This window comes from Phoenix dactylifera, unplaced genomic scaffold (genome assembly GCF_009389715.1).
Source record: "Phoenix dactylifera cultivar Barhee BC4 unplaced genomic scaffold, palm_55x_up_171113_PBpolish2nd_filt_p 000007F, whole genome shotgun sequence".
NCBI classification, from domain to species: domain Eukaryota; kingdom Viridiplantae; phylum Streptophyta; class Magnoliopsida; order Arecales; family Arecaceae; genus Phoenix; species Phoenix dactylifera.
The window spans coordinates 1,055,406-1,081,510 of NW_024067666.1; the positions used below are offsets into that span (position 1 = coordinate 1,055,406).

The 26,105-nt window shown below is 36.7% G+C and overlaps 2 protein-coding genes across 4 annotated transcripts; one reads left to right on the top strand and one right to left on the bottom strand.

The window, feature by feature from the left end:
* Positions 1–3,008: 3,008 nt before the first annotated feature.
* On the bottom strand, positions 3,009–8,816 carry LOC103705348 (pyruvate kinase isozyme A, chloroplastic-like). Its single transcript, XM_008789014.4, has 7 exons — positions 8,108–8,816; positions 7,551–7,638; positions 7,267–7,457; positions 6,932–7,050; positions 5,588–5,831; positions 3,808–4,042; positions 3,009–3,526 (listed from the first exon to the last, which is right to left on the bottom strand). Exons 1-7 carry the CDS (start codon positions 8,612–8,614, stop codon positions 3,192–3,194), a joined length of 1,719 nt encoding a protein of 572 aa, XP_008787236.3. The 5' UTR covers positions 8,615–8,816; the 3' UTR covers positions 3,009–3,191.
* A 3,837-nt stretch (positions 8,817–12,653) lies between these two features.
* Positions 12,654–25,726, top strand: LOC103705347 (inositol-tetrakisphosphate 1-kinase 3-like). Of its 3 annotated transcripts, XM_008789013.4 has the most exons (11): positions 12,678–13,129; positions 15,416–15,497; positions 15,822–15,854; positions 15,967–16,012; positions 18,314–18,434; positions 19,094–19,186; positions 21,075–21,194; positions 21,286–21,462; positions 21,600–21,655; positions 21,736–21,820; positions 25,156–25,726. In XM_008789013.4, the coding sequence occupies exons 5-11, from the start codon at positions 18,392–18,394 to the stop codon at positions 25,221–25,223; spliced, it is 642 nt and encodes a 213-aa protein (XP_008787235.1). In that variant the 5' UTR covers positions 12,678–13,129; positions 15,416–15,497; positions 15,822–15,854; positions 15,967–16,012; positions 18,314–18,391; the 3' UTR covers positions 25,224–25,726. The 3 variants fall into 3 exon arrangements, with proteins under 3 accessions (XP_008787233.2, XP_008787235.1, XP_038971639.1); XM_008789011.3 differs by lacking the exon at positions 15,967–16,012 and having other exon boundaries at positions 12,654–13,129; XM_039115711.1 differs by lacking the exon at positions 12,678–13,129 and having other exon boundaries at positions 15,967–18,434.
* Positions 25,727–26,105: the final 379 nt, after the last annotated feature.

The window sequence follows — 26,105 nt, forward strand, 5'->3', positions numbered from 1 at the left end:
ATACCCAACTTCCACAAGATTTGGTGACCCTCGGTTTTGGCAACCGTCATGTCCTTTGCTTCCTCTTCCATCGGCCTTGCGCTCTCAATTGCCAAAATAGCAGGTTTATTTATTTTGAATTCTATCTTTGCGATGTATTATAACTGGTCTCGATGTCACAAATGCTTGCCTCTTTTGGAATGCAGAAGGGTCTACTACTTGAGGACCTCCCTATCAGGAGTGAGAGCTGGGGTGGATGTTTCTGTTGATGAGTAGGGGTGGAGGAGCAAAAATCATATGGGGCAGGCACTATAGAAAAAAAAAAAATTTTTTAAAAATTTTGCAATGTTTTCTCTAATGCCCATCTTAAACAAGTAATCCAAAAGTTAAGACTCCTTCTATTAATGGAGTCTTCAGGCCCATGATTAAAAAAATAAAAAAAATAAAATTATGTGTCGCATTTTCTTTCTTCCTCATTTCTAAAACATACTTTTTTATCGGTACACACTACATGACTAAGTAATACACACTATATGGCCGATGATACACATTCGTCGATTTTCTGATACATACTGCAAGCTTATTTAATACACACCTAATAGTGATTCAGTAATCAGCATAGGATTGATCAGCAACTCTAGAAAAAGAATTTTTGAGATGCAACAACTGAAATAGGATCCCACAGAGAATAGAAGGGATTTAAACATTCCATTGTTACAGAGGGAAATCTCACTTAGGCAGGTGACATATGCTTATCAACGAAGGTGATGGTCGGACAGCAACAAAGCAGCAACATACAAAGCAGAAGGAGGTTGAAATCAACTCAATCAATGAGAAAAAAATGACCACACCTCTAGGTAAATTGATATATAGTTTTCAGAATATGTTTTTTACCAATACATACTATATAACCAGGTCATATATGCCAACAAATTAGTTATCTAGTAAGTCAATACATACCTCTAGGTAAATCGATATATAATTTTAGAATATGATATTCATTAGTACCAATATCATAGATAATAAATTTTAATGATGGTTGAATACATTAATATTGGCATCATTAATATTAACGTCTACATGGCACATGGAGAGTTTTGCACAAGCAAAGGCTCCATTTTAAAATACTATACTAGCATATAATCTATGCAATAGTAAGGTACAATTTTTCTTCTTTTTCTAAGTATTCCTAAAATGTGATATTAGCAATATAATAAATTATAATAAATAAAATTTTTAATAGCCAAATTTCTGTTGCACATTAAGTGTTAATTTTCAATGATTGTCGAGCACAACTTCCATCATTAATACTGGTGTCATCAATACAAGTATCCACGTAGTAAATGAAAAACTTTGCACAAAGCCTCCGTGTAGAATTTTTTTTATTAATGCTAGCATCATAAATATTGATCTCATATAATACACGGATATTATTTTTTTTCCTTTTTCCAATTCTTTTTGAAATACAATATGCCAATGCCATAAATTATAATAAATAGAAGATTTTCATAGCTAGAGTTCTATTAAACTTTAATAGCTGCCAAGCATATTAATTCTAGCATCATTAATCTACCGCATATCAAGTAATGAACTTTAATAATGGCTTATTACTACCAAATCTATATGGTAAATTGAGTATCATTAAAATCTACCGCATATCAAGAAATGAACTTTAATGATGGCCAAGCATATTAATATCGATGTTATTAATACAAATTCTATATGCCAAATCTATACAAAATCTAAGTCTCCATTTGAGATATATATAATAGATAATACATAATAGATAACATATTGGTTTAGGTTGCAAATTGAAAAAAAAAATGGAATGCCAATCAAACCATTTCCTTCTCATTGTGTCAAGAAAGGATGGTAGAAGTTTTCTAACTTTAGATCCACAATGCAGTGCTCCCGCTCTTCCACCTCCTCGGCATTCTTCTCTCCTACTTTCTTTCTTTCTACGAAGGTTCTCTGCAGCATAGGCATGGCCGAAGGTCCTGAGCTTCGGTTGCCTTTTAGTATCCTTGGTTAGAAACTTGTGGGTCAATCCAAGGCTTATTCACAATGTTGAAGGGTACATGCCCTTTAAAAGTCCTCGGAAAAGGTTCAAGCGCTAGCACCAATGGAGAGGTGGCTTCGTCTTGAATTTCATCTCCTTGTTGTTTTGGCATGTAACTGGTTGTTATCATAATAAAACTACCATCTAGTTTTGTGTAATGTAGATATATACTGGCCAAAGATATGCTCTTGCATATTAGTTCCTAGCTGACATGAAATTCCCTGGTAATTGTTTGAAAACCTTAGGATAATATCCTACCTTTGTCTCTACAACAACACCACCACTAAAATAAAAAAAATACTATCGTTATCATGATTAAAAACGTTTGGTGTTACCAAATAGGCCTGCAAGCACAAATGTAGAGATCCTTTTATCATAACGGCAGCTGCAAATCTTGAAATTTTAATTTCATCAGATAGAATAGAATGGTCGTTCCTTAACAACTAGAAGAGACGGGGTAAATAAATCAATTAGATAATTAGAACACATCAATTCAGCATCAGTCAAAGATAATGAGACTGAAATAATTAAGGCTAAATACTAAAGTCAATATCACTGTTTCAAGAAAAAATGACTCGGGTGGGCTGTGTCTAGGCACCTACATTAAAATTTTGAATCATGTTTAGCAATAGAAGATGCTATCAATTTATAAATTAGTATTTGCTATTGCGACTTTTAATATTTTCGACTCACCATCTCTTGATGTGTTTTATTTCTTTTATTGCATTAAGCTATTCTTTGAGATTCTTTCTATATTTATTAATTTCTTATAATTTATTATTTTCAAGCTACCTTAACCTCTACTTGTTTGCATTAAAGAGTCAGGAAACTCCCTGGTCGTCTCGCCTGCTGATTACAATCTTTTAAAACATTTAGGATTTCACATACAAGAGGAATTATCCTCAATTAGATCTATGAACTGCCATCATATGCAAGGATCCTCAATTAGAAGTTCGTCAGGAGACATGGATTTAGAATTTTAGACACACATAGAGATTCCAATAAAAACAATGGCTCAGGTTTCCTTGATACAATTGGATGCCTGGTAAAAATACAACTATTCTCACTTCTCGCCAACAAGTCATTTGTTTTTATTTTTACGTTGCTGAAAAACAAGATGATTCAATACATATTGAAGTGAAAAACAAACACCCTAATCTACGATCCGGACTTGAATTGATTGGGACACAGCCGGTCTGGCAGATAAGCAGCTAACATCAGAGTCAAAGACCACCAGAATCATGTCCCCTGGTCTCACAGTACCTCTGAGCTTCATAAGACTAACTGTTTCTTTAAAATTATCTTCCATGGCATCTGATAATGGAAATTCAAGTGGGACGACGCCCCAGTGCAGATTCATACCCTTTCTGGCATTAGCATTGTCGGTGAATGCGAAAATCGGAGGGTTTGGACGGTTGCGCGACAGAAGTGATGCCATGTGACCATGCTTTGTGTACACAAAAATGGCATCAACTCCGAGGTTATTAGCTGCACATAGAGAGTAGATAGTTGGAGATTCAGCAGAATAAAAGGAAAAATGTGCTGACAGAAAGTATAGAAGTGATTATAAATGAAAACAGAATCTCTATAATTTGTAGCACCATAACTAAATCCAGCAACCCATGGCTTATAAATGTGGAATAATATCTGCTCGATCTGAACAGGAATAAAATCAACTTCTTGCAATAACGAATATCCATCAGAATCAATTTTTACTCCTGCTCTAAAATACAATGCATTACTAGAACATAAAGAAGCAAAAGACATACCCATTTCCACAGCGCAGTTACAAATCTGCTCGGAAATCTGATCAGGCAAGGTCTCTGCAAGTTGAGGTAGGAACAGAAGGTTTTGCCGGTTTTCCTCACGACTCCATAATTCCATTCTTCCACTAGCCATGCACAAGACTGACAGAGCCTTTTCTGCATTTGATCCAACTGCTGACTCACCTGACAACATTAAGGCATCTGCTTGCTGCCTTGCAGCTTGGGAAACATCTGCAACCTTATTAAATAAAAATGAAATTGTAATTAGAAAAGAAAAATTAAAGAGGAGAAATGTCGAGGGCTATTAAGTAAGACGAACTACGAATACTTTATCCAGATAAAGAAAAGCAATGAAATCTGACAAGAGAACCAGAATAAAGGTGCAGTAACAGGCATAAATGCCCAGGGGGATGTGTTTCACTGTTTTAAGACCACCTTATTTAACTCAAAACTGGAGTCAATAGTCACTAATCCCTACTTGATCAGAAATTTCAGTGTCTAAGGAGTATAAGCAACACTTCAAATCTGTGATCCAGATAGATGGATGGAATACACTGGAAAAATTCCAGTTTCTCTATGCATATGCATGCATACATTACTGATAAAACTGCAGACTATTCTGCAGTCACAATAAAACATGACTTCTTGCTGGAAATAACCTAAAAGGGAAATATATTTATATCTACTCTAGCAATGTACTTAGACTTCATCACCATCACCATCAGAAGTTACGGGCATAGCTCACATACTAGAGATAATGGGAGCGAAAATCAGTTCGTAATCTGTATATACATCAAGCGATCCTTGGCAACAATTTTCAAACACCTGGAGATCACTGTTTTGTAGCAATTATCTTTTCTACAACACCTCCAGCTTGCTATGAACACAAAAACATGTTGGATGCAGGTTTCATGGGCAAGACATAAGTAGAAAATGGTAGCTCCTATAACTTCGAGAAAAAAAAGAAGAAGATTTTTTTGGGTTTTATCATATCCTTTGGGTAAATTTTGGTATAAATCAGCTACATGCTTTCTCCCTTCAGATTTGAATCAATTATAACATTGGTGAGTTTGTTCAACATTCACTCCTTTTCATCACAAAAATGTCTGTTCATGCATCTTGGTTCATGTGTTTTGCTTATATTATTGTATCGATCATTTAGAAGTTAAACATGTTGAAGTACAATAAATCATTCTACTAATACATTTGATCATTTCTACTATCTCCACCTTCATAGACAAAGGAGGCCTTACATATCTTCAGCGAGAAATCATTTTACAAAGATTTTTAAAATAGTTGCAGAACTCCATGGAAAAGTAATCTGACCTATAGAGATATGCACACGTACATAATGTATGTATTATGTATGCATACATATGCACTTGTGTTTGCTATACGACACAGACTCACCTGTTTCAGAATAATAAATAAGAATATTCTGATGCAGCGCAGCTGACAGAGAAAATACCAGCATAAATTCACAATTCGTCATCTTTTCAGACATAAAAGTAAAAGACTGTAATTTTCCCATTTAGAAACACATTGCTTCAAAATCTTCATAGCCAAGAAAACTCCTTGTGTTTCTGATTGGCTTCAGTGCCAAACACATAATGGATGAGTAGAAAACTATAGATGCAGATATAGGACTGCCTCCTTATTGATAGTTCAATAAATAAATTTTCAGGAAATATTTATGAGCCCCAAACATATCCTAGAAGTGGCAGCATTATATCATAAGAGCAACATAAGCTTAGCAACAGCAAGTGGAAAATATAAATAATACCTCAGCACGCGTTGGGGTCGGATATTCAACCATGGATTCAAGAAGCTGAGAAGCTACTATCACAGGCTTGTTCAACTGCCTGCACAGATAAGTAAGCTCCTGTTGGATGGTTGGGATCTGTTCTAGAGGAACCTGAACTCCAAGATCACCACGTGCCACCATTATCCCATCAGAAGCTTTTACAATGGCTTCTACATTCTTGAGAGATTCCAAACTCTCAATCTTCGCTAGAACTTTAATGAACCTGTAAGATGAAAGTCTTAAAATAAGATAATGAATATGCAAATAGGGAATAACACCCCAAACAAATGATGCATGGAAACCTGCTTTGAATAACTTCAACAAATAAATCCTAGATAATTAAATGACCCTGATATCCATAAATTTATCAGATTTGATAAAGAAAAACTGCTTTAGCTTTCAGAACAAGAAACAGTCCCCATATTTTAGCATATTATTGCTCCATATCCTACTACTTCAAAATCCAAAAATAAATACATACTGAAATGCAGTAAGCGTTTAAGTTGAAAAAACTTACGCTAAGAGTATGAAAATGATTTAATCAATCAGTACAAGAAAAGTAGTCCTTAACCAGTTAAAGATGAAGAGTAAGTGAAAATAAATTGGTCAAATCACCTCCAAAACTTTCTTTTTTCCCCTGTAAATCAAATAATTGACTGATAACATTAAACTGTAACCATGACAAAGCATACCACTAAATACCACTCCCAGCATGAAGTCAAATTGTAGATGTTCATCAGCCTGACTTCTTGAGTGAGTCCGACACAGTCTTACTAATATAATACTATGACAACAGTAGGCATATCAGTAAATTAGTATCTACCGGGCATATGTATGTGCATTGATATTGTCATGCATTGTATACATATGTTGCACCAGAGGACTATAGCCTAAGGTGATTGTAGATATTGCACTATAGTGAAGTAAATTAAAAAAATTCAAAAGATCATCTCATTCATTAAATTTTGATTATATAGTTCAGAGTTACAGTATTAAGAATGTAAGGTTCCATTATTTTCTGATGTGATCATTAAATCTGTTCATCACCATAGCTTCTTTGATCAATAAAATCAGTGCAAATTAAAGCGAACTTACCTAGTTAGTTTAGATCTCATGATAAAGTAATACAGAAGCATAGGGTAACCATATCCAGATCATAGTACATGTCAAAGTAAACAAAATAAACTCAATATAGATAAGAATATAATGTCATTGATGTCAATATAGACCATATTACTTCTGGAGGTCATGATCCACAGATAATCATCTGTTTCCACGTAGAGAAAGAGAAAAGAATTATTTTGAGGCTATTAATTTGCTTACTGTGATGATCTTGTGGAAAGATAACTCTTCAAATTGGTGATATCATTAACATCCTTTACAAATGAGACAGCAATATAATCAACTCCTTCAGATATTCCAAACTCAATGTCAGCCCAGTCCTACATGTCAACAAAAGTGATAGCCGATATAGACTTTAAGTTCTGGATCAAGAGTGAAATTTATAGAGAAAAAGGAGAAAACCGATGACAGAAATTTTAGTAATTAATCACCAGGAATCAAGACAGTGTCAAAAAAATGCCAGCAAATGCATACTTGTGCTTATGTACAAGCCTCATGATATCATTTGTTATAAAATATTTTTTAAAAAAACTAGCCTTTGTTGATAAGGTCGGGAGCCCAGAGTTCATCTCCACAAGTTTCCCATTCCTCCAGAACGATAACTTAGCTCGAGGTAGCAGCAGGCCAGGGTCTGTGCACTTGCAACGCAAATCATTCTCAACCTTCTCAATGACTTCAAAAGTTGCCATCCCACCATCTATGACTATTTCATCTCCCACCAGAACACCTGCCAAACATAAATTTAAAAGCATACACAAGAAAGGATTGTAAGGCATTTATGATTCAAACCTACAAATCCAACTCGAACTTAACATCATACTTTCAGAAAATCCTTCAAAGTTCACTTGAATTGTGGAAGGACGAGAACCCTCAAACTTCTCTATAGTAAATAACCATACAGATCCATCCTGTATCACACCAAAATAAGAAAAAATACCACATCAACATGCAGCCATTTCATATAAGGAGCAAACTAAGGGAAATATCAACATTACACAATAAGCAGAAACAAAGCCCAAATGTGCCTTCACCAATTATTTTAAATAAAGAGACGAATTTCAGCTTCTTAAAACCAGAAAGACAAACTGAACAATCATCAAGAAACATTACTGCAGCCAGAGTAAATCTTCGCCACTTATTTTACATGGAGAGACTAATTTCTGCTTCTTAACACCGAAAAGACGAACCAAGCAATTATCAAGAAACATTAGCAGCCACCAAATGAGGCTATTTGCTGAACAGATAATTAAATTAACATGTCAAAAAAAAAAGCTGTCAAGTTTCTCCGTGGCAGTCCACTGAACACTCAAGCTGCAAACTTTGATCGCATAAGCTGTCAAGTAAACATTTTTAGAATAAGAAATAGAAGCATAAAACCTCAGCTTTGATGGACGAGGCGCTCCCATGACCGACCATGTGCATCTGGCTCCCCTCGGTGTCGATCATCACTCCGATGCAGAACCCTTTCTCCTGGTTCAACCTCTTGATAGTCCTGATCACCTCCCGGTGCCACTCCCTCGTGTTGTGGCCCATGTTGAGCCGGGCCACGTTCATCCCTCCCCGCGCCAGCCGCTCCAGCTCCTCCTCGCCACAGCACGCTGGTCCCACCGTGCACACCAGCTTCGTCTTCCTCAGCCCCATGAACCCCCTCTTCTTCAGCTCCGCCTCCGAAACCACATCGAATTCAAACCCCTCCAAGGAAGGAGCTTTCGTCTGCTCGGTCTCCACCAGCAATGACGACCGGATACGGAATCCAGCACGAGCTCTACAACTCCCATGAATAGAACGGGGAAGCGAGAAGCCACGGAAGCCGGAATTGGACCGAGAGATGAAGGGTTTGGCGGAGATCTGGGGGGCGAAGAGGGAGCGCGCGGCGGCCGCCATTGACCGGTGGATTGGTGGGAGGGGAGCTTGGTTTAATTTCGAGGGGTCGATGGTTCCGAGAGGGAACGGGGGCGGAGAGGAGAAGGGAAAGGGGAGACCATTTCTAGGTGAGAGGACGGAGAAACCAAGGACGGAAAGGCGAAAAGACCCACCGTTTCCACGCCGCGATTGAAAACGAGGTACAGGGCAGGGAAGTGGCTGGGAATAAACGGTCAGCAGCGCCGGTAGTTTATTTAATTTCCCTCCAAGGGTGGGAATGGGTTTGTGCATTACGATTTGTGCTTGTGAATCTGATGGAGTAATGGATGGTCGATGAAAGCCATGAGTGAGATATCATCCATGCCGTTTAGGCAAGAGTACCCTCTCCCACTTTCCACCGCCGATGATCCCGCAGCCCATGATATCGCCTTCCGCCGCCGATGATCCCCACCGTTTCTCACCACCATCTCCGATTTGCGTCACTGTCCATACTCTCAACAATCCCTAATATTATCAATAATCCTTACTATCATTTACCACCGCCAATAATCTTCACTAGCTCCTGTCACTATGGATAATCTTTATTATAACCTATAATTATTCTTAGCTATCAACAATCTCTACCACTATCTATCATCACTCATCAAAAGAAAGAACAGGCTTCACAACTTTCTTCATGCCGCCCTCCCTTCTCCCCTTTTCTCCAATATATGTAGTGCTACCATCGTCATCATAATCGTTCACTGAAAAGAAAGAGAACAAGGAGAATGCGAGAGAACCAAAGTAGGTTCCTTTCTCTTTCTATTTCTTCTTCCTCCTGTAATTGACTTCATGGTTATCACCACACCGCCATAGGTGCTGTTCACTGAAAATAGAGATAGAGAGAGAAAGAGTTTCATTCTAATTTTTAAATACCTTTTTATTATCTATTAATGAAAAAGGAAAGACAAATAATATGCAAAAACATTTATGCCAGTTTATGCATTGATCATTTGATTCCACAAGCAATGTTCATAGATTAATGTGCAATATGTATATTTGTAATTTGTGACACATACCTAGATATATCATATATGCACGCACATGTTTAAAGTATGGGATGTACCAATTTAAAATAGTTGATTCATAATTAGAACAATTGATTCACACATCTAAGCAAATTGATGGATACCTCTTTTTTGCTAGATTATGCATGCCTTATAATCTCTAATGCATATGTGTACAACTCAGAAAACACATATACAGATTTTTGGCGAGATCAAGATTTTTCAAAATCTTAGCTAATATATCAGTATTGAGATATTGAAATCTTGGTAGATAATGACAAATCAAAAACTAACAATTAGTTTAAGCATAGATTATGAAATTATCCAAAATTAACAATTAATCGAAGCAGTTATTAATTAGTGCATCTATTTAAAGAAACGAAGAATGGAAAAAGTGTAAATGGATTTACGTTGGCATTGCATCGATCAATGTGAAAATATTATCAGCCAATATAATGAGGACTAGGCTAGAAATCAAGGGGCTAGGCCACCTTCCTCGAATCTAGTCTGATTGGTTTTGGGCTTTCAGCTGGGCCTAAGCCCAAAAGTTCTATAAAAATTTTTTCGCAGACGCGCCGCAATCGAATTGCCCGAAGCCCAAGCAAGCTCAAACTCAAATCAAGCCTGAGTTAGCCCTGATGGAGGAGGCTTTATAGAAGCTAGAATTTTGGCAACGGGTAGAACCGTAGAAGACGAGGAGAGAGCTGGTGGCGAGTTGGGAGATGCTAAAAAGCAGATATTTAATTTAGAACTAAGAAGGGTATGGAGCAGGATAGGGAGGGCGACTGTGAGAGTTCGGAACCTCTTGTCGATAGGTAGAGAGCCCTCAGCGCGACAGATGGATTGCAGCTGGATTTGGAGGATGCACATTCACCCCCCGAGTGGTCTTGTTCCTGTGGAAGGTGGCTTGGGGGTGTTTACCTACTAGTGGGATTTTGGTGAGGCGAAGAGTGAGGGTTCCTGCCGGATGTGGAGCTTGTCAGGCGACGGAGGAGACCATCTACCATGTTTTTTTTGGTGCCGGAGAGCCAGTCAGATATGGAGATATGCTTCAGCTCAGCCTGACCAGAGGCAGATGTGGGCGTCCATTGAGGAGTTCCTACGACATTTGGAGGCCTCGATTCGAGGATCTGTACGAGAGAAAAGGGGGACTCGTGATGCCTACCTGACCTATCACTGCTGGCTGGAGAGGAATACACGGGTTTTCGATGGCGAGAGCCTCCATCCGAGGGTGGTGGTGGACCGAGCTCTACGGCATGTGGTGGAGATCACCGACACTATTGAGGCTTCACCTACTAGGTTGGTCAAGGACATTTGGGGCCCCCATTCTGCTCTTGCAGCATCCAGAACGATATTAGTATCCTGGGTGCCCCCACCCTCTAGCTTTGTTAAGATGAACTTCGATGGCAGCGTATCAGCGGACGGAAGCTGCGGAGATGTGGGATTTATTATTAGGGATCATGACGCTAGACTGGTGGCGGCAGGTGGACGGAGGATTTTTGGTTCATTAGTGGTGACCGCGGAGCTTTGGGTGGCCTGCGAGGGTGTTTCCAATGCGAGGCAGGTACTAGGTGCAGATCGCATCCTTCTCGAGGGGGACTCGACCACGGTGATCGGGTGGATCTGGGAAGAGGGGTGCTCAGTTGAGGACCGGCCGCTGCTCCACGATATTTGCAGAGCTTTGGGGGAGATTGACTCCTACCAGGCCATGCACGTATATTGGGAGGCGAAACGGTGTTGCAGATTAGGTTGCTTCCTTTGCGACTCATCATTCGGGAGGCCTATGCCTTTGCGCAGCATTTTGTTTTCTGATTTTATTGGCCATCTTCACACTCGTCAAGTATGAGCTGCCGATGTATCAAAAAAAAAAAAAGTTTAACCTAGAAGCTAGAAAAGAAACGAAAAAGTACTGAATATATATATATATATATATATATATATATATATATATATATATATATATATATATATATATATATTACTAAAGCTATGGATTACTTGCACATTTTCTTCCTACTGACCTCTAGCCTCTCATCTCAGGTCTTCAGAAGATCTCGGTAGAATACTCCTAACCTCTCACCAGTATCTCCTCTTGCCTGCGACCTTGTACCATATGCTCTTGAACAATCTCTCCCTATGCAAGAATTGAGAAAAGTCTCTAAGAAAGCTTTATTATTTTCGGTGATGAAAATTAGGCATATGGAGGGGATATCTATAAGTTTCAAAGCTCTTGTATTGTAGAATACTCATGGGATCCCTTGGAAGGTGGACTCTATCTTTAGATTCTATCTTGATGATTAGAAAGCCAGCTTTGGTTCATTTCGATAACAATATGATTAGAAAGCCAGCTTGGGACTTTAGATCTAAGCTCCATCGAAACCTTTTCGAGGTCCAGTCGAAAGCTCGACATAACGATATTTCGGTTTCTAGTATAGAGTTGAGGGAGGCGTGCGCAAGCCTCTGACATGCTCGGCTAGCCTTGCGAGCTTGCTTTGTCATCCTGGAAGGCGACTCGGTTATAGTTATCAGCTGGATCTAGAGGGGTCCGAGGGGTATGGGTGACGACTATCTTCTACTTCGTGACATCTGGGCCATGACGAGGGACGGAGTGGTCTTTTAGGCCAAGCATATTTTCCGTAAAGTCAATGGGGCAGCGGATTAGGTGGCCGCCTATGTGGCCAGCCATACTGATAGTATCGTGTGGGCTAGAGATGGGGAGCTACCTTGGGTATTTTGAGATATTTTATTTTCTGATTTTATTAGATGTATTCGGACTCATTAGATATGAATCATTAAAAAGAAAAAATAGAAGACGAAGGACTCATTAGATATGAATCATCCGTCCTTAAAAAGAAAAAGAAGGAATGGAAGAAGAGGAGGAGGAGCTCGGCATAAAGCCAGCCCATTTCAAATCTCAGTCGGCAGCGCCGAAACCGTAGTTTGGAGGCAACCATGGAATTCTAATCGCCTTGCGTCATGAAGCCACAAGCGCGTTGCCCGTAAGAAGCTTGGCCAAGCGAACAATCCCATCTATTTTGGTAACGGCGCCACCTGGCACGAATGTGATGGGGGTCAATTCCGTCATCTGCCCATCCTTCGATTCAAACGCCACCGCGAGTATTCCCGTCAATTTCTCTACTCGTTAAATTGACCCCCCGGCCGTCCGTTGCCTCTCCCTCCCATCGTCGTTCTCCGAGCGCTTGGAAAAATTAGGGTTCTCCGATTCTAGGGTTTCTAGGATCTCAAGCATCTGATACTCGCATTCCAATTCTTAGGGGTCTAGAAGCCGGCCCTCGATTCGTACATTCTTTTCTTCGGATTTCTGGAGGGGGAGTTGCTTGAATTCAAGGGTTTCGGGTCGGGAGGTGGTGACCATGAGGTTGGACGAAGAAATCTCCTCTTCACAGCGGCCGAAGCTCGTCGTGGGATATGCTCTGACGTCTAAGAAGGTCAGGAGTTTCATGCAGCCGAAGCTTGAAAGATTGGCTAGGTAATGCGGTCACGATAGCGTTCCTTGATGCAATTTTCTTTCTTTCTTTCTTTCTTTTTCGTTTTTCCGATTTATGGTTTGAAATGGTTGGCTGCTCTTGATCGAAAAGGTTGGGGATGATAAATCAATCATATCGAGCTTCCTGATAATTGCGAAAAGGATTGATTTTGTTTGTTATTGGTATGTGTTGAATGTTGATGCAGTTTTGGGTGTGTGTTCGTGGTGGACGGAATCTTAAAATTTATTGTTTATTTTTCATCTGTTCTTTTTCTCTCCATCTGCTGAAGCGTGCACTTTCTTTCACATGATTTATGATGGGTTTTTGTTTTCTCTCTTTTCTTGTTCAGGAGCATATATATTTTATGATTCATTGGGAGGCTGATTTTCCCTTTTAACTTTTGAAATTTTGTTCGAAGTTTTCCTCGTCAAAAGGTTCTTGTTTGTCTTATTATATCAAGAGGATTTTCATGTCCTTGCGAAGCCTGACTCAGACAATATCGAGTCAAACAACATTACATTATTTTTATTTTGAAACTTCGTTCCCAGAAAAATATGCTTAGGAGGATGGAGTTTGTAGATTCTATTTACAGTATCTATTAGTTTGTGTTTGCTTAAGATCTCATTGTTGAGTAATACGGAGATGAGTTCTGTTGAGATGGTACAACTTAGTAGTTGGTGGAAAAGGATGCAATGATAACTATGTATTCTATACACAGCACCTGAGCTGAGCTGGCTGGAGCTTGCTGTAGTCTCCATTCAGTTCCATTTTTGTATTCAAATTGACTATGTGTAATGGATTTTATACGTCACTCAAATAATACTGACTAATCTAAGAAACATCTGGATTATTTGAATTGGAATACTTCGTAGTATGAATATAAGGGATTATTTGAATCAGAATATTCTGTTAGATAACTATGGAATGCTGGGTTATTTGAATTGGAATATTCTTCTGTATATACATTGTTAGGATCAGGCTGGGAACCTGTGATTTTTAAAAAAATGGAATCTCTTGTATTGTAGCTTGAAAAAAGTCTATTATTGGGACTAGTTGATGCTGTGTTCTTCACTAAAAAAGTTCATGTGCTAGTTCTGGTCATGGCCAATGCTCATAAAGTTTATCACCTTGCACATGGTTTATGTAACATTTGAAATTTACATAGTTACTGACTTGTTGCATAGAATGTCTGATATATAATTTATAGCATTTCCGACTTGACAAGATGGTTTGATATTTTGTCCAAAGTTAGGTGTATGTTTTCCTTTTCAACTTGACTTCATAGTTTACAATTTCTTCCATTTATGTTGTGTCTAACCGAAAAAAGAAAAAAACCGAAACTGGCATCTTGAATAAGCCAATATTTCCATCTTGTTTGGATGGAGCCCAATATCTGTCATGTTTGGATGAAGCTTTACCCTTTATAGATTTTTTATTTTTGTGCGGATAGAGAATTAGTTTTGGATGGAAGAATTCCAACAGCATCTTTTGTTAAAGTGTGAATTGCTTTCAACTTTTATTTGTCATGGTTGTCATGTGGGACCTAGGAAGAGCTAATTGTTAGCAATGGCGATGATGAGTTGCTGGAAAAGGAGACATGAGGGGAATTGAGGCTTGGATACAGTTCAGGAACTACTGTATTGCATTACTTTGTTATTCTCAAACGTCTTAACTAAGTATCTACCTTCTTTTGTAGAAATAATTATCTGAAATGATACTTAATTTTATTCGATTTTAATTATTTATTATTTTGATTAGTGTATTATTACTTATTTGAACTTGTTTGGGCTGAAAAAGTTCCAGCATGTTTATTTCTTAGGCTGACAGAGCTCTGCTCTGGTATTGTAAACCTTGCTTGATGGATTGGCATAAAAATAAAAAATATCATGTGCATTGTATCATACTAATGTTTCTTGGGCTTATGAGGTTGATAGAACAACTCATTCTTTTCTGGGTTTGTCTTCAGGCCATCTCAATGAACTTGTATTTTTGTGTCATGTCGGTTCATTTTCATTGTTCTGAACCAGCACGGTATATGCTGCTTTGTCCTGGCCAATCGTATTTATATCTATGTTGACTTATTTACCTGGATACACGGGCCTGGTTCTCGTTTTATCCTGTGTGTCAAATTGTAGCAATTGTCAGCTATACGATTTATCAGTTTGCCAGGTTCACTGTTTAGAATCTCTGGTATTCCTGGCATATGTGATAAATATGTACATATTGTTGTAAACATCGACCTCCCAGTGTTTTTATTTTTAAACATATGACTTTGAAATGTGGTGCAGGAAGAAGGGGATTTTATTTGTTGCGATTGACGAAAACAAACCTCTTTCAGATCAAGGTCCTTTTAATATTGTTCTCCACAAGGTGAGTGCTTTAATGAACTATATTTGACTCTCTAGTCTTATATGGATTCCAAATGGTTAAAAGTCTTTGTTTTTTTTTTGTTAGATTGATATATATATACACACACACACACATTTATATTTATGTATGTATGTATGTGTACAGATATATGCATGCATGCATACATGGGAGTAGTGATTAGCTTGTCAATTCATTATTTTAATTCATCTATTTTTACATCATTCACCATAAACATGTGTCTCAAAGAAGTTGATGCATCTGATATCTACCAAAAATCTTCTAGATCCTTTTCATCTAACCATTGTGTTCTGCTGTACTCTCCAGTTGTCAGGAAAAAAGTGGCGTCAAATTCTTGAGGTTCGTAAGTCTGAACTGCATGTGATACACCTTATCTTGTATACTACATTAGATTATGATTTGAACTCGATGGCTCCATGCAATTCAACATTTCTGTTTCTTGTTGCAATAGTGCTGCCAGTTCGAGTGGATGGTCTAGTACGATCTAGCATTGACTGGTAAATGGAGAGATCCTTTAGAGTTTAAGCTATTTTTCCCTGATGTAATTTGCAGACTGCATCTTCTTTCTTTATCATAAATCATGATCTTATAATTAAAATGATGAAGTGTTAAATAATATGGCAATTGAGGGTTTTGCCTTCGATGACAAGCTTATGTAGCTCTTGCTTGGTGATCTATTTAGGTGTTGTTGATGGCACTTGCATTATATTTTGGTTGTTATCAAATTCAAAAAATCATCTTCCTTTTGTTTTTCTAATCGTTTGTTTGCATTTTTGTCTCTGAAGACAAAAGTAGCTGAGTCACTACATTATTTACTTATTATATTTTGGTTGTTATCAAATTCAAAAAATCATCTTCCATTTTTTTTCTTTCTGATTATTTGTTTGCCTTTTCATCTCCAAAGACAATAGTATCCGAGTCATCAAATTATTTACTTATTATATTTTAGTTGTTATCAAATTCAAAAAATCATCTTCAATTTTTTTTCTAATCGTTTTTTGCTTTTTTGTCTCTGAAGACAAAAATCTGAGTCACTACATTATTTACTTCTTGTCATATTTGACGAAGTTTCAAAGAAGCCAACTAATCCAGTAACTCTTTACATGTGTATATTGTTACAAATTCATGAAACCATGTTGAGATAACTAGTGTGGATATTTAAGCATGTACAGAATACAGATAAGTATGCCATACGCTTATGTATTATGCTGAAAATTCTGATCAAATTTGCAGGCTGTGGAACTTCTGTGGTAAGCTGAAACTGAAATGATACAGTATTGCAAAAATTATAATATAATTTAATCATTAAACAAGTAATAGGGATTGATATGTTTTCCTACTTAGCTGTATGATCTTGAAGATCTATGTAAATATACTTGAAATAATTTAACTTATGTAATTTCATATTTTCCTTGCAGTTATCTTGTTGTACATTTTCAAGATTAATTGCTTGTTTTGGGTGTTTTCAATAGACTCTTCAACCCCTCAAGCTTCCTTTGTTACTTTATAATGAGCATTCTTTGACAGATACAAGGGAGCAATTCTACATGCTGTCATCATTGTTAGGATGGGGATAAATATATGTCTATTCTTGCTAAATACAATGTGAATTAGTCCAATGTTTCTTGCATATTGGATATGACTGTGTGTGTTGCTATTAGTCATAACTTATGTGTGAGCCTTGGTTGTCAGAATTTCGATCACTTGCTTGTGATGACAGTAACTATTGTATATTATTAGATTGCATATAACACCACTTGCTGTCAATCCAGTTGCTCCGATAACTGAACTGGAAGTGTGCTTGCAATTGCCGAGGTCTTGCTTGCTAGTAGGTTTTAATTATAATAAAATGCTATACGCTTATACCGGTAAGGACGTCAGTTTTCTGCTAAGATACCCTTTGATATGTATGTTCTTATATCAACTGGCTGATTGTGTTGGAGAGTAAGTTAACGCACCGCAAGTAGAGAGTGTGCACGCACTGGAGGATGTATTGCCTGCATTATGCTTGTCTTTTTTATATATCATAGCTTCTTTCTTCTGTGTGCTTATTCTACTAATCTTCTCTTGTCATAAGAACAAATATGTCTTTAACTCTTTGCTAGGCTGTCAACACTTTCTTGTTTTGCATGTGTTATGTTATGTCATGTCATACTTGTTGTGTTTGGTGATGCAGAAATAATGATCCTAAAAATGCAATAATTAGTAAGTCTGGATCTGCATTTGCTTTTGATCTATTTCCGACATTGATTGCTCCAGAGCAGTTACCTCTTAGTAGGTGATTCCATGTATCCTACACTTCATCCATTTTCACTAAAACATTTTAAGCACCTAAAAATGCATCTTTTTGCACAATCTTTAAACATTTGTTGCTAGGAGCTAGAAACCGGCAAGCTCATGGCCTTTGGTCTGGTATGCTTCTGCCTGTTATGAAACTGAGCAGTAGTCCTATCAAATAGCCTCTAAATGAAGTGCTTTACTAAGTTTATTTAGCTAGTAATAATTAGTTGGAACTGTTATAAAACTTTTTCTTGTAATTATTCTTTCTTTTGGCAATATAGTTATTGACTTATAGTTTTTGTAGTCTGGTAGTCGTCATGGAAATAAAAAAAAGGTTTAAATTGCTATTAGGAAAAAATTCCGCTGAAAAAGTAAATAAAAAGCATTGTGAATTGGAACATTGAAATATTTCAGTCTTTTATATGGCTTGTTCCTGTCCAGTAATTTTATGACTTAACTTGAAGTATTGATATTTTACTAAATTCACTCTCTGCCATCCTTGTTCCATATTCTTGAAGGATTACCGGGAAGAACATCCAGAAGTGACTGTTCTTGATCCACCGGATGCCATACAGCAGTTACGCAATCGCCAATCAATGCTTCAATATGCATCCAATTTGAATTTGTCTGATTGCTATGGTAATTCCTCTATTTGCTTTCTTTTTTTTCTTTTTAATTTTTAATCCCAGTCTTAATGTGTGGGCTCCCAATGCATAGCTGTCAATTTTTTTCTCTCTTAAAATTCTGATAAATCCATTCGCAGAAGCCATTATAGGATTATGCTTGGTTGGCTCAAGGCTCGAATAACATGCTCGCATCCTTTTTTGATTCAGAAAACATGTTGCTTCTTTCATGTCCTTTTGGTATATTAGAAATCGCTGACGGATCATATATTGGGCATCAGATCTGAAACTTGGTAGCCAAAATCTTCTACCCAGGGTAGTGTACCTACTTCAGAATCTTTCTGGAATCTTGAACCTGCACCTGCTTCCTAAACACTTGCTTGCTAAAAATGTTTCTAGAGTATCCACTTCCTGACACCCACACCCATTCAAACACCTGCAACATCCACTCCATCTAGCAACTAAGGTCTGAAATATCATTAGGTTAATACTGATATCTTGCAAAGTTTACATTCTCTTTGATGATGGTCCACTATGTTATATTCATCCATGTCTTTGTTAGATGGGTAAGAGCCCATAGTTCTGGTCATGATTATCTATTTTGTGCATATATGCATAGTTTTATCTATGTAGCTTCTTACTTTGATTTTCCATTGTGCAATTGACTTGCTGCAGGTAAAATTGGGGTTCCTAGGCAACTAGTTATAACTGAAGACCCTACATCCATCCCACGTGCTGTTGCGGAGGCTGGACTAACATTACCGTTAGGTATTCTGCCTATCTATGTTTCAAAATCATGTAGTTTCTAACTTTTTTATTTCTTACATGGAGACCTTATATATATATATATATATATATATATATATATATATGTATACATACATATATATATATATATATATATATATATATATATATATATATATATATATATATGTATATGTACATGTACATATCTATGTGTATGTATGTATACATACATACATATATATATATATATATATATATATATATATATATATATATATATATATATATATATGTATGTACATGTACATATCTATGTGTATATATATACACACACACACATACACACACACATACATACATACATACATATGCCTGGAACATTATTGACTTAGTAGGAATGAGCATAATTATATGATCAGAGGGAGTTACTAATTTTCTGTGATGCATCAGTGACTTGTAATATACTAATAACTGGGTGCCAGTGTAGATTCAGGTACTTCAACTGTCAAGTTAAATTTTAGAAAATAATGAAAGTCCATTATCCAGAAGCATGCAAACAACTTTTTTGATTGCATGTTTTTGATCGTACATTTTATTGACCTAAAGTAGTTAAAAGAACTGGGTCATGCATGTATAGTCATGTATGGGACCTCATCTGAAAGTTCATTACCCAGAATTCTGCCCATTAAGGAGTGCAGCATCTTTGCCATGCATATTCTGGATAAAGGGTTTGGTGAGTTTATTTAGCTAGTCAAAATTTGTGTTAATACACAGTGCAGCCAGCTTTTAATAATTGGGACTAGCTAAAACTGCAAGGCCTGTTGGTGAACATCGAGAAGCTTTTGAAAAAACCTGACATTAGCAACTCATGAACTCAAGACATGTGGTTCCCAAACATGTTGCAAAATTTGACGTGGGTCTACTTAAGTACTGGACATACCTTTCAAGTAATTGTGTTTCTTTCCTACCGTCGCGTCCTTCAAATGATTTTCTATTTTGGAATTTCCTAGCATATCTAGTATTTTGGAGGAGTGTAATAGAATCCATGGGTTTTAGGTTAAGTAGGACCAAGACGGAATATATAAAATGCAACCATTTTTGGTATTATGAAGCTCTTAAGAGTAATCATTTTTGGTATTTTAGGATCAATTATTCTTAAAAAAAAGGAGATTGAAGAGGATGTTATCCCTATGATTAAAACAGGTTGAATAAAATTGAGGAATGCAACTGGATATTATGTAATTATAAGATATATGTGAAGTTGAAGGAAAAAAATTTATAAGATAGTCATACAATCAGCTATACCTATGGTATAGAATGTTGAGTAGTTAGAAAATTACATGTATATAAGATGAGTGGTCGAAATGAGAATGTTAAAATAGATGTGTGGTAATGCAAGAAAAGATAGAATAAAAAATGAAGTCATTCATGACAGAAAGGAGGTAGCACACAGTGAGGACAAATTAAGAGACATATGTCTTAGATGGCTTAAACATGTACAATATAGGCCGAGGAAAGCACTTGTTTGAAGGAGTGATTTGATACATGTAGAAGGAAAGAGGGGTAAGTAAATCGAAAATCACTTGAGATGAAATAGTAAGGAAGGATTTGATATCTCAACATCTTTTAGAAAGTATGGCCCTAAACTAAGTGGAATAGTGGAAAAGGATTCATGTAGCATATCTCAACTAGTTTGGAATTAAGGCTTAGTTGAGTTGAGTTGTATCTAGTTTTTCATGTGGTTCACAAGGATGGAATCCCCAAAGAGTGAACTTTTAAAATTTTTAGCTAATTTTAGAAACAACTTATGTTTGCGGCTTCAGCTATATGAGTATATGTGAAACTTTACATCCGTGAGTTAAGACATGACGAGATTTCTTACTGTGTTGTTTCTTATTTACTACAGTTGCTAAGCCATTAGTGGCGGACGGAAGTGCAAAATCACATGAATTATCTCTTGCCTTTGATCAATTTGCCTTGTCAAAGCTTGACCCTCCCTTGGTTCTCCAGGAGTTTGTTAATCACGGTATGATTGCTATAGTTAATGAACGATGTCATTCTTTCTGATAGCTATATCACTATTGACATTGGATCTAATTTTTATTGCTTGATTGCAGGTGGTGTTCTCTTTAAGGTCTATATAGTGGGGGAGTCGATAAAGGTTGTGCGCCGGTTTTCTCTTCCTGATGTTAATAAATGTGAACTACTTGATACTGCTGGTGTGTTTCGGTTCCCAAGGGTGTCTTGTGCTGCTGCTTCGGCTGATGATGCTGATCTGGAGCCTGATATTGCTGGTAGAGGCCATCCATGATTTCTCTGACCATATGTTCTTAGATTGGCTTATAGTTCTGGTTTTTGTGCAGTGTCAAACTGAACCTGCACTCTTTCTATGATGAAGGAGATACTGATTTTTTCCCCTCTTCTATTGCAGAACTTCCTCCAAGACCTTTGCTCGAGAGGCTTGCTAGAGAGCTTCGTTGCCGATTGGTAAAATATCTCACTCGATTCTGTGCATAACTCTTGCAGTAACCTTTCTTATTGTAATTAATTGTTGTCTATGTGGTTAGGGTCTTCGATTGTTCAACATGGATATAATCAGAGAGCATGGAACAAGGGACCAGTTTTATGTCATCGATATCAACTATTTTCCTGGTAAGTGAAACCTGCTAATTCATTAAGGTATACTAGATTTTTCCTGTACCATTCTTTTATAAGTGAATTGGATTAAAATTTCATGTTTTTGAAAGTAGCAAATAACATGTTTATCAATATAGAAAGATAACTTACATTTAGGATGTTGCTTTATTTGTAGTTGACTGCACATTGATTATATACACTTAGTTTCTATACGCTGTATCTCTTATGGTTATTTGCTTATTAGGTGTACCTTCTTGTAATTAGTATACATGCACCGAAAAATGTACACTTGTTCTATGAGCTCTTTTAAGTTGGATAAGATTATCCAATAGCACGTACAAAGGCCTTTAGAGGATGATACCTAAAATAGACAGTTTAATTTACTTGAAGTCAGTAACTAGAATCATGATACGGTGATGGTTGAGCAATATTAATTGTTTATTGTATTACTTCTATTGTGTCAGTGAAAAGCAAACTGAAGAGGCGAAATTAGGGTAGAAATTTGAGGAATGAGCAGCATTTAGTTGTGTCCGACTCAGAAGAAATGAATTCTGTCTTTCTAATGACATTTACACTATTGTTCATTCTTAATGTTTGCAAATTTGTCCCAAAAACACTAGAAGTCATTTTTATAAAACAAAAATAAATAAATAAATTGTATGTATCAATGAACCTGAGTTTATGTTGACTACCATACCAAATTCATTAGTTAATTTCCCTTAGGTTAAAGAGATTATGTAATATTTTTCTAATTAAAAAGAAGAAAATTTGTGGCATTACGTAAAACTTATACAATGATGATATGGGTACTTCAAGGAACAAATTAAGTGTCATCAATTGCCCTGGAGGCAACTTAAATAGCTCTAAATTCAGTCAGTTGGTGAGAATGCAGTTTTTAGTAAAGTTTGCTACTCCATTTTGGAGTGCTAGGAGGTGTTGTTCCTTTTCTTTTCATGCTTATGTGTCGAAAGTGTAATTTGAAAATCAAAATCAAGTATTCAGGTAATACTAATTTGACTTGGATGGGAGAATGAAGGGAAGTCAAGATATTTTTTGAACAAGTCATCTGGCTTTCAGATTTAGTTTGAACACTCAATGCCTATGAACATTGGCCTATGTTAGTGATACCTCTGGAAGTATATCTAGGAATGCCCACCTCTTGGTTGGTGAGATACATATATCACGTTTCAGATTCTAATTTCACATAAATGATTACAATCCCCATGATTGTTGTCATTGTTGTGTGGAGCCATGGACGTAGAGTTGAGAACTGGACTTTACATATATCTATGCATTAAACTCGCTCGGATGGAAAAGGAGATATGTGGAGATATAGGGGAAAAAATAACTACACTCAACCGACACATATATAACATTATATAAAAGAAAACATTAAAGGATGTTATTTGTGATGGTTCTTTATAATATATGAGCTAGGATGCTTTTGAGTAAGCGAGGCAATTTATAACCCGACCCATCAACTTGACCCACGAATGACCCGCTTTAAGCAGGTTTGGATTTGACATTAACATGCTTGGGTCGTAAATGGGTCAACTTGTTTAAACCTGTTTATTAAATGAATTGGGTTTAGGTTTAAACCTTTGACTCGTTTAATAATTAGGTTGGATTATGACCCAATTCGTTTAACCTGTTTAACCTGTTTGAGACCTACCTAACATGTTTCTGCCTGTTTAACCCGACCTGTTTAACCTGATTTTTAACCCGAGTTAAAAATCCATTTAACCTATTTAACCTATTTAATAAATAGGTTATATGGATCGAGTCAGGTTACCTATTTAATAAATAGGTTAAAGTCAGATTTGAAATTTTGACCTGTTTAATAAACATATCGGGTTTGGGTTGATAAATTTTTGACCTGATCTGTATCCAACCCAAATCCTATCTGACCCGACTTGATTCGATTGCCACCCTGACTTCTGAGAGCATTTGACTCCTAATGCTTCCTAATCAAAAGAAATAAAGGACCTTCCAAAATGAAAATCAATGCTGTTGATCATAATCTGAGATGCATTAGATACTTGGAAACTATTTTTTTAAGGTATCTTGCCCATGCATCAAACCAATAAAAAAAAATGAATAGTAGCAATATAGCTAGTAAGTAAAACATAGTAGAAACTATATAATTTGCAATTCCAAATCGTTGATCTTGATCTAAACATATTAAATCATATAGATCAAATTTTGCCTAATTTGAATGTTTCTAAACTATAGATCAAATTGAAACATGATATCTTGTCATTGAATTTTTAGTTGATACATGGCTAAAAGATCTCCAAGATGTATAATTTTTGATTTCTGGTCAATTTAAATGTCGTAGATCAAGATCCATGGTACTGATTTTCATTCTGAGAGGTGCTTTATTGATTTTGACTAGGAAGTATTGGGAGGCAAGTGTTCTCAGAAGCTTCCCAGCTCATTTCTCTCTCTCTCTCTCTGTGGGTGTGTGTGTGTCTATATATATATATATGTGTGTGTGTGTGTGTGTCTATATATATATATATATATCAAAACATTAAAGGATGTTACTTGTGAAGGGGCTTTTAATTTACATGTTTCACCGCTGATCTTTAAAAGCTGAAATCAAAGAATTTTTATAAGTATCCAAATGTTTGACTCATATCCAATTTAGATACGTATTTGACATGGTTTCTTGGAGCTGGGTGCAAATGTCCAGGTAACTTAGGTAATTGGTTCAGAACGACCTTTAGTAGTCTGTAATTATTCAAGAACCATATCCGGTGGAACGTTGCTAATTTTTATCTAGGTGCAGCTTGGTTGATTTCAGGTATTAACTAGGAAATGGTTAGTCCTTGAAATTGGAGAGCAAGGGGGGAGGTTGATTTGTTCTTTATTTTTGGGGTTTTCTCATTGGGGGGGGGGGGGGGGGGGATGGATTAGTTCCTTGTGGTTCTTAAATATTGGCCAGCGCTTGTTTTCCGTCGCAACATGTTTTTAAGTTTTATTGTAGTCCAAGTTTTGTATATTATGTACTTAAGTGAATGTGTGACTTAGAGGATATTATGTGTGCATGTGTGTGTTACATTGCAGTATGCATCTAAATATTATTATAATCAATGCTTGCATATTATTTACTTAAGTGAATGTGTGAGAGGATTTTTTTTGATGTGTGTATGTCTCCTGTTTTCTTTCTTTCTTCAACTTTTGAAAGCTAGGATAATATGGCATAATTTTTTTAATTATTTAGTTAATATTGTGCATGTATCCCTTTTTTTTCTTAATTAATAATCTCAAATTTGTTCTAAATTGTAGGTGTCAAAAATTCAGATGCTTGTACTGATTTTTCTTTTTTTTCTTTGGGATCCATGCAGGTTACGGTAAAATGCCAGGCTACGAGCACATATTTACTGACTTCCTCATAGGCCTGGTTCAAGTATGAAAGGCTTTTGTGTGACACTTGAAGGTGTTAAAAGTCTTTTTAATTTTCTAGCATGATTGTGGTCATTTGATCACTAAGAAGCTACAGCTTGAGAGAGCAGAATATGTATCTGGAGATTGATGGCAAGATGGTGGCCGCAAAACAGGAAATTTACAAAGTCTACATGGTGGCTGTGATTTGAGAAACCTTGACAGAGGCAGGTTGGTGGCCTCAAATGGATTTCACCTTTCTTCAGTTGGTCATCGCCATAGATGCATGCAACCTCAACTGAATAACAAACTCTATTTTCGTTTGGATTGTACATTTTCAATTATTGATTTTTTCAGTGTATCTTTGAGAAAAATCGATCGTCAAGTTCATTAACTGATAGCTCTAAGATCAAAGGCATATTTTGCTTTTCCACTTTGCCTGTGAAAGCAAAAAACTATAAACAACCTTTTGCCCAGAGTCAGTACTTGTCATTTTGTTGGTTAAAGATAAGAAGATTGGATCTTATATCTCCATTTTCATTTCTTTTATTATTTGAGAGTAAATATGTGGGGCAAAGCAGAACACTGGTTCATGGGTGGCAGAGTGACTAGTTTGTGGTGCAATATTGATGTCAGTATGCTGGCATTTAAATATAGCCACTTGGTCATCCAGATTATTTCTGGCTGCTGCTTCTTGTGACCTGATAGAACATGATGTTTTTATTATTTTCATATCCAGTAGCTCATCCATCGATAGATCCAGTCGCAGCCACGTCAGGCTTGGCAATAATGCTTATGAGGGGGCTGCTGTCTCCCAGGTTCTTCAAGAATATATGTGCTAAGTTATCCTGCATTTTGGCTAGAAATGGGCTACATAAAAAGGGTAGCCCTCTACAACTAGTTCCAATGTTCG

Coding starts and splice junctions, on each gene's coding strand:
- LOC103705347 (XM_008789011.3), top strand. CDS start 13,014: ATGAGGTTGGACGAAGAAATCTCCTCTTCACAGCGGCCGAAGCTCGTC. Junction 15,498..15,821: donor TTAATATTGTTCTCCACAAG/GTGAGTGCTTTA, acceptor TGTACTCTCCAG/TTGTCAGGAAAAAAGTGGCG. Junction 21,463..21,599: donor TCTGGAGCCTGATATTGCTG/GTAGAGGCCATC, acceptor CTTCTATTGCAG/AACTTCCTCCAAGACCTTTG.
- LOC103705348 (XM_008789014.4), bottom strand. CDS start 8,614: ATGGCGGCCGCCGCGCGCTCCCTCTTCGCCCCCCAGATCTCCGCCAAA. Junction 7,051..7,266: donor TCCCGACCTTATCAACAAAG/GCTAGTTTTTTT, acceptor GTTGACATGTAG/GACTGGGCTGACATTGAGTT. Junction 5,832..6,931: donor CTTTCCACAAGATCATCACA/GTAAGCAAATTA, acceptor TTCATCTTACAG/GTTCATTAAAGTTCTAGCGA.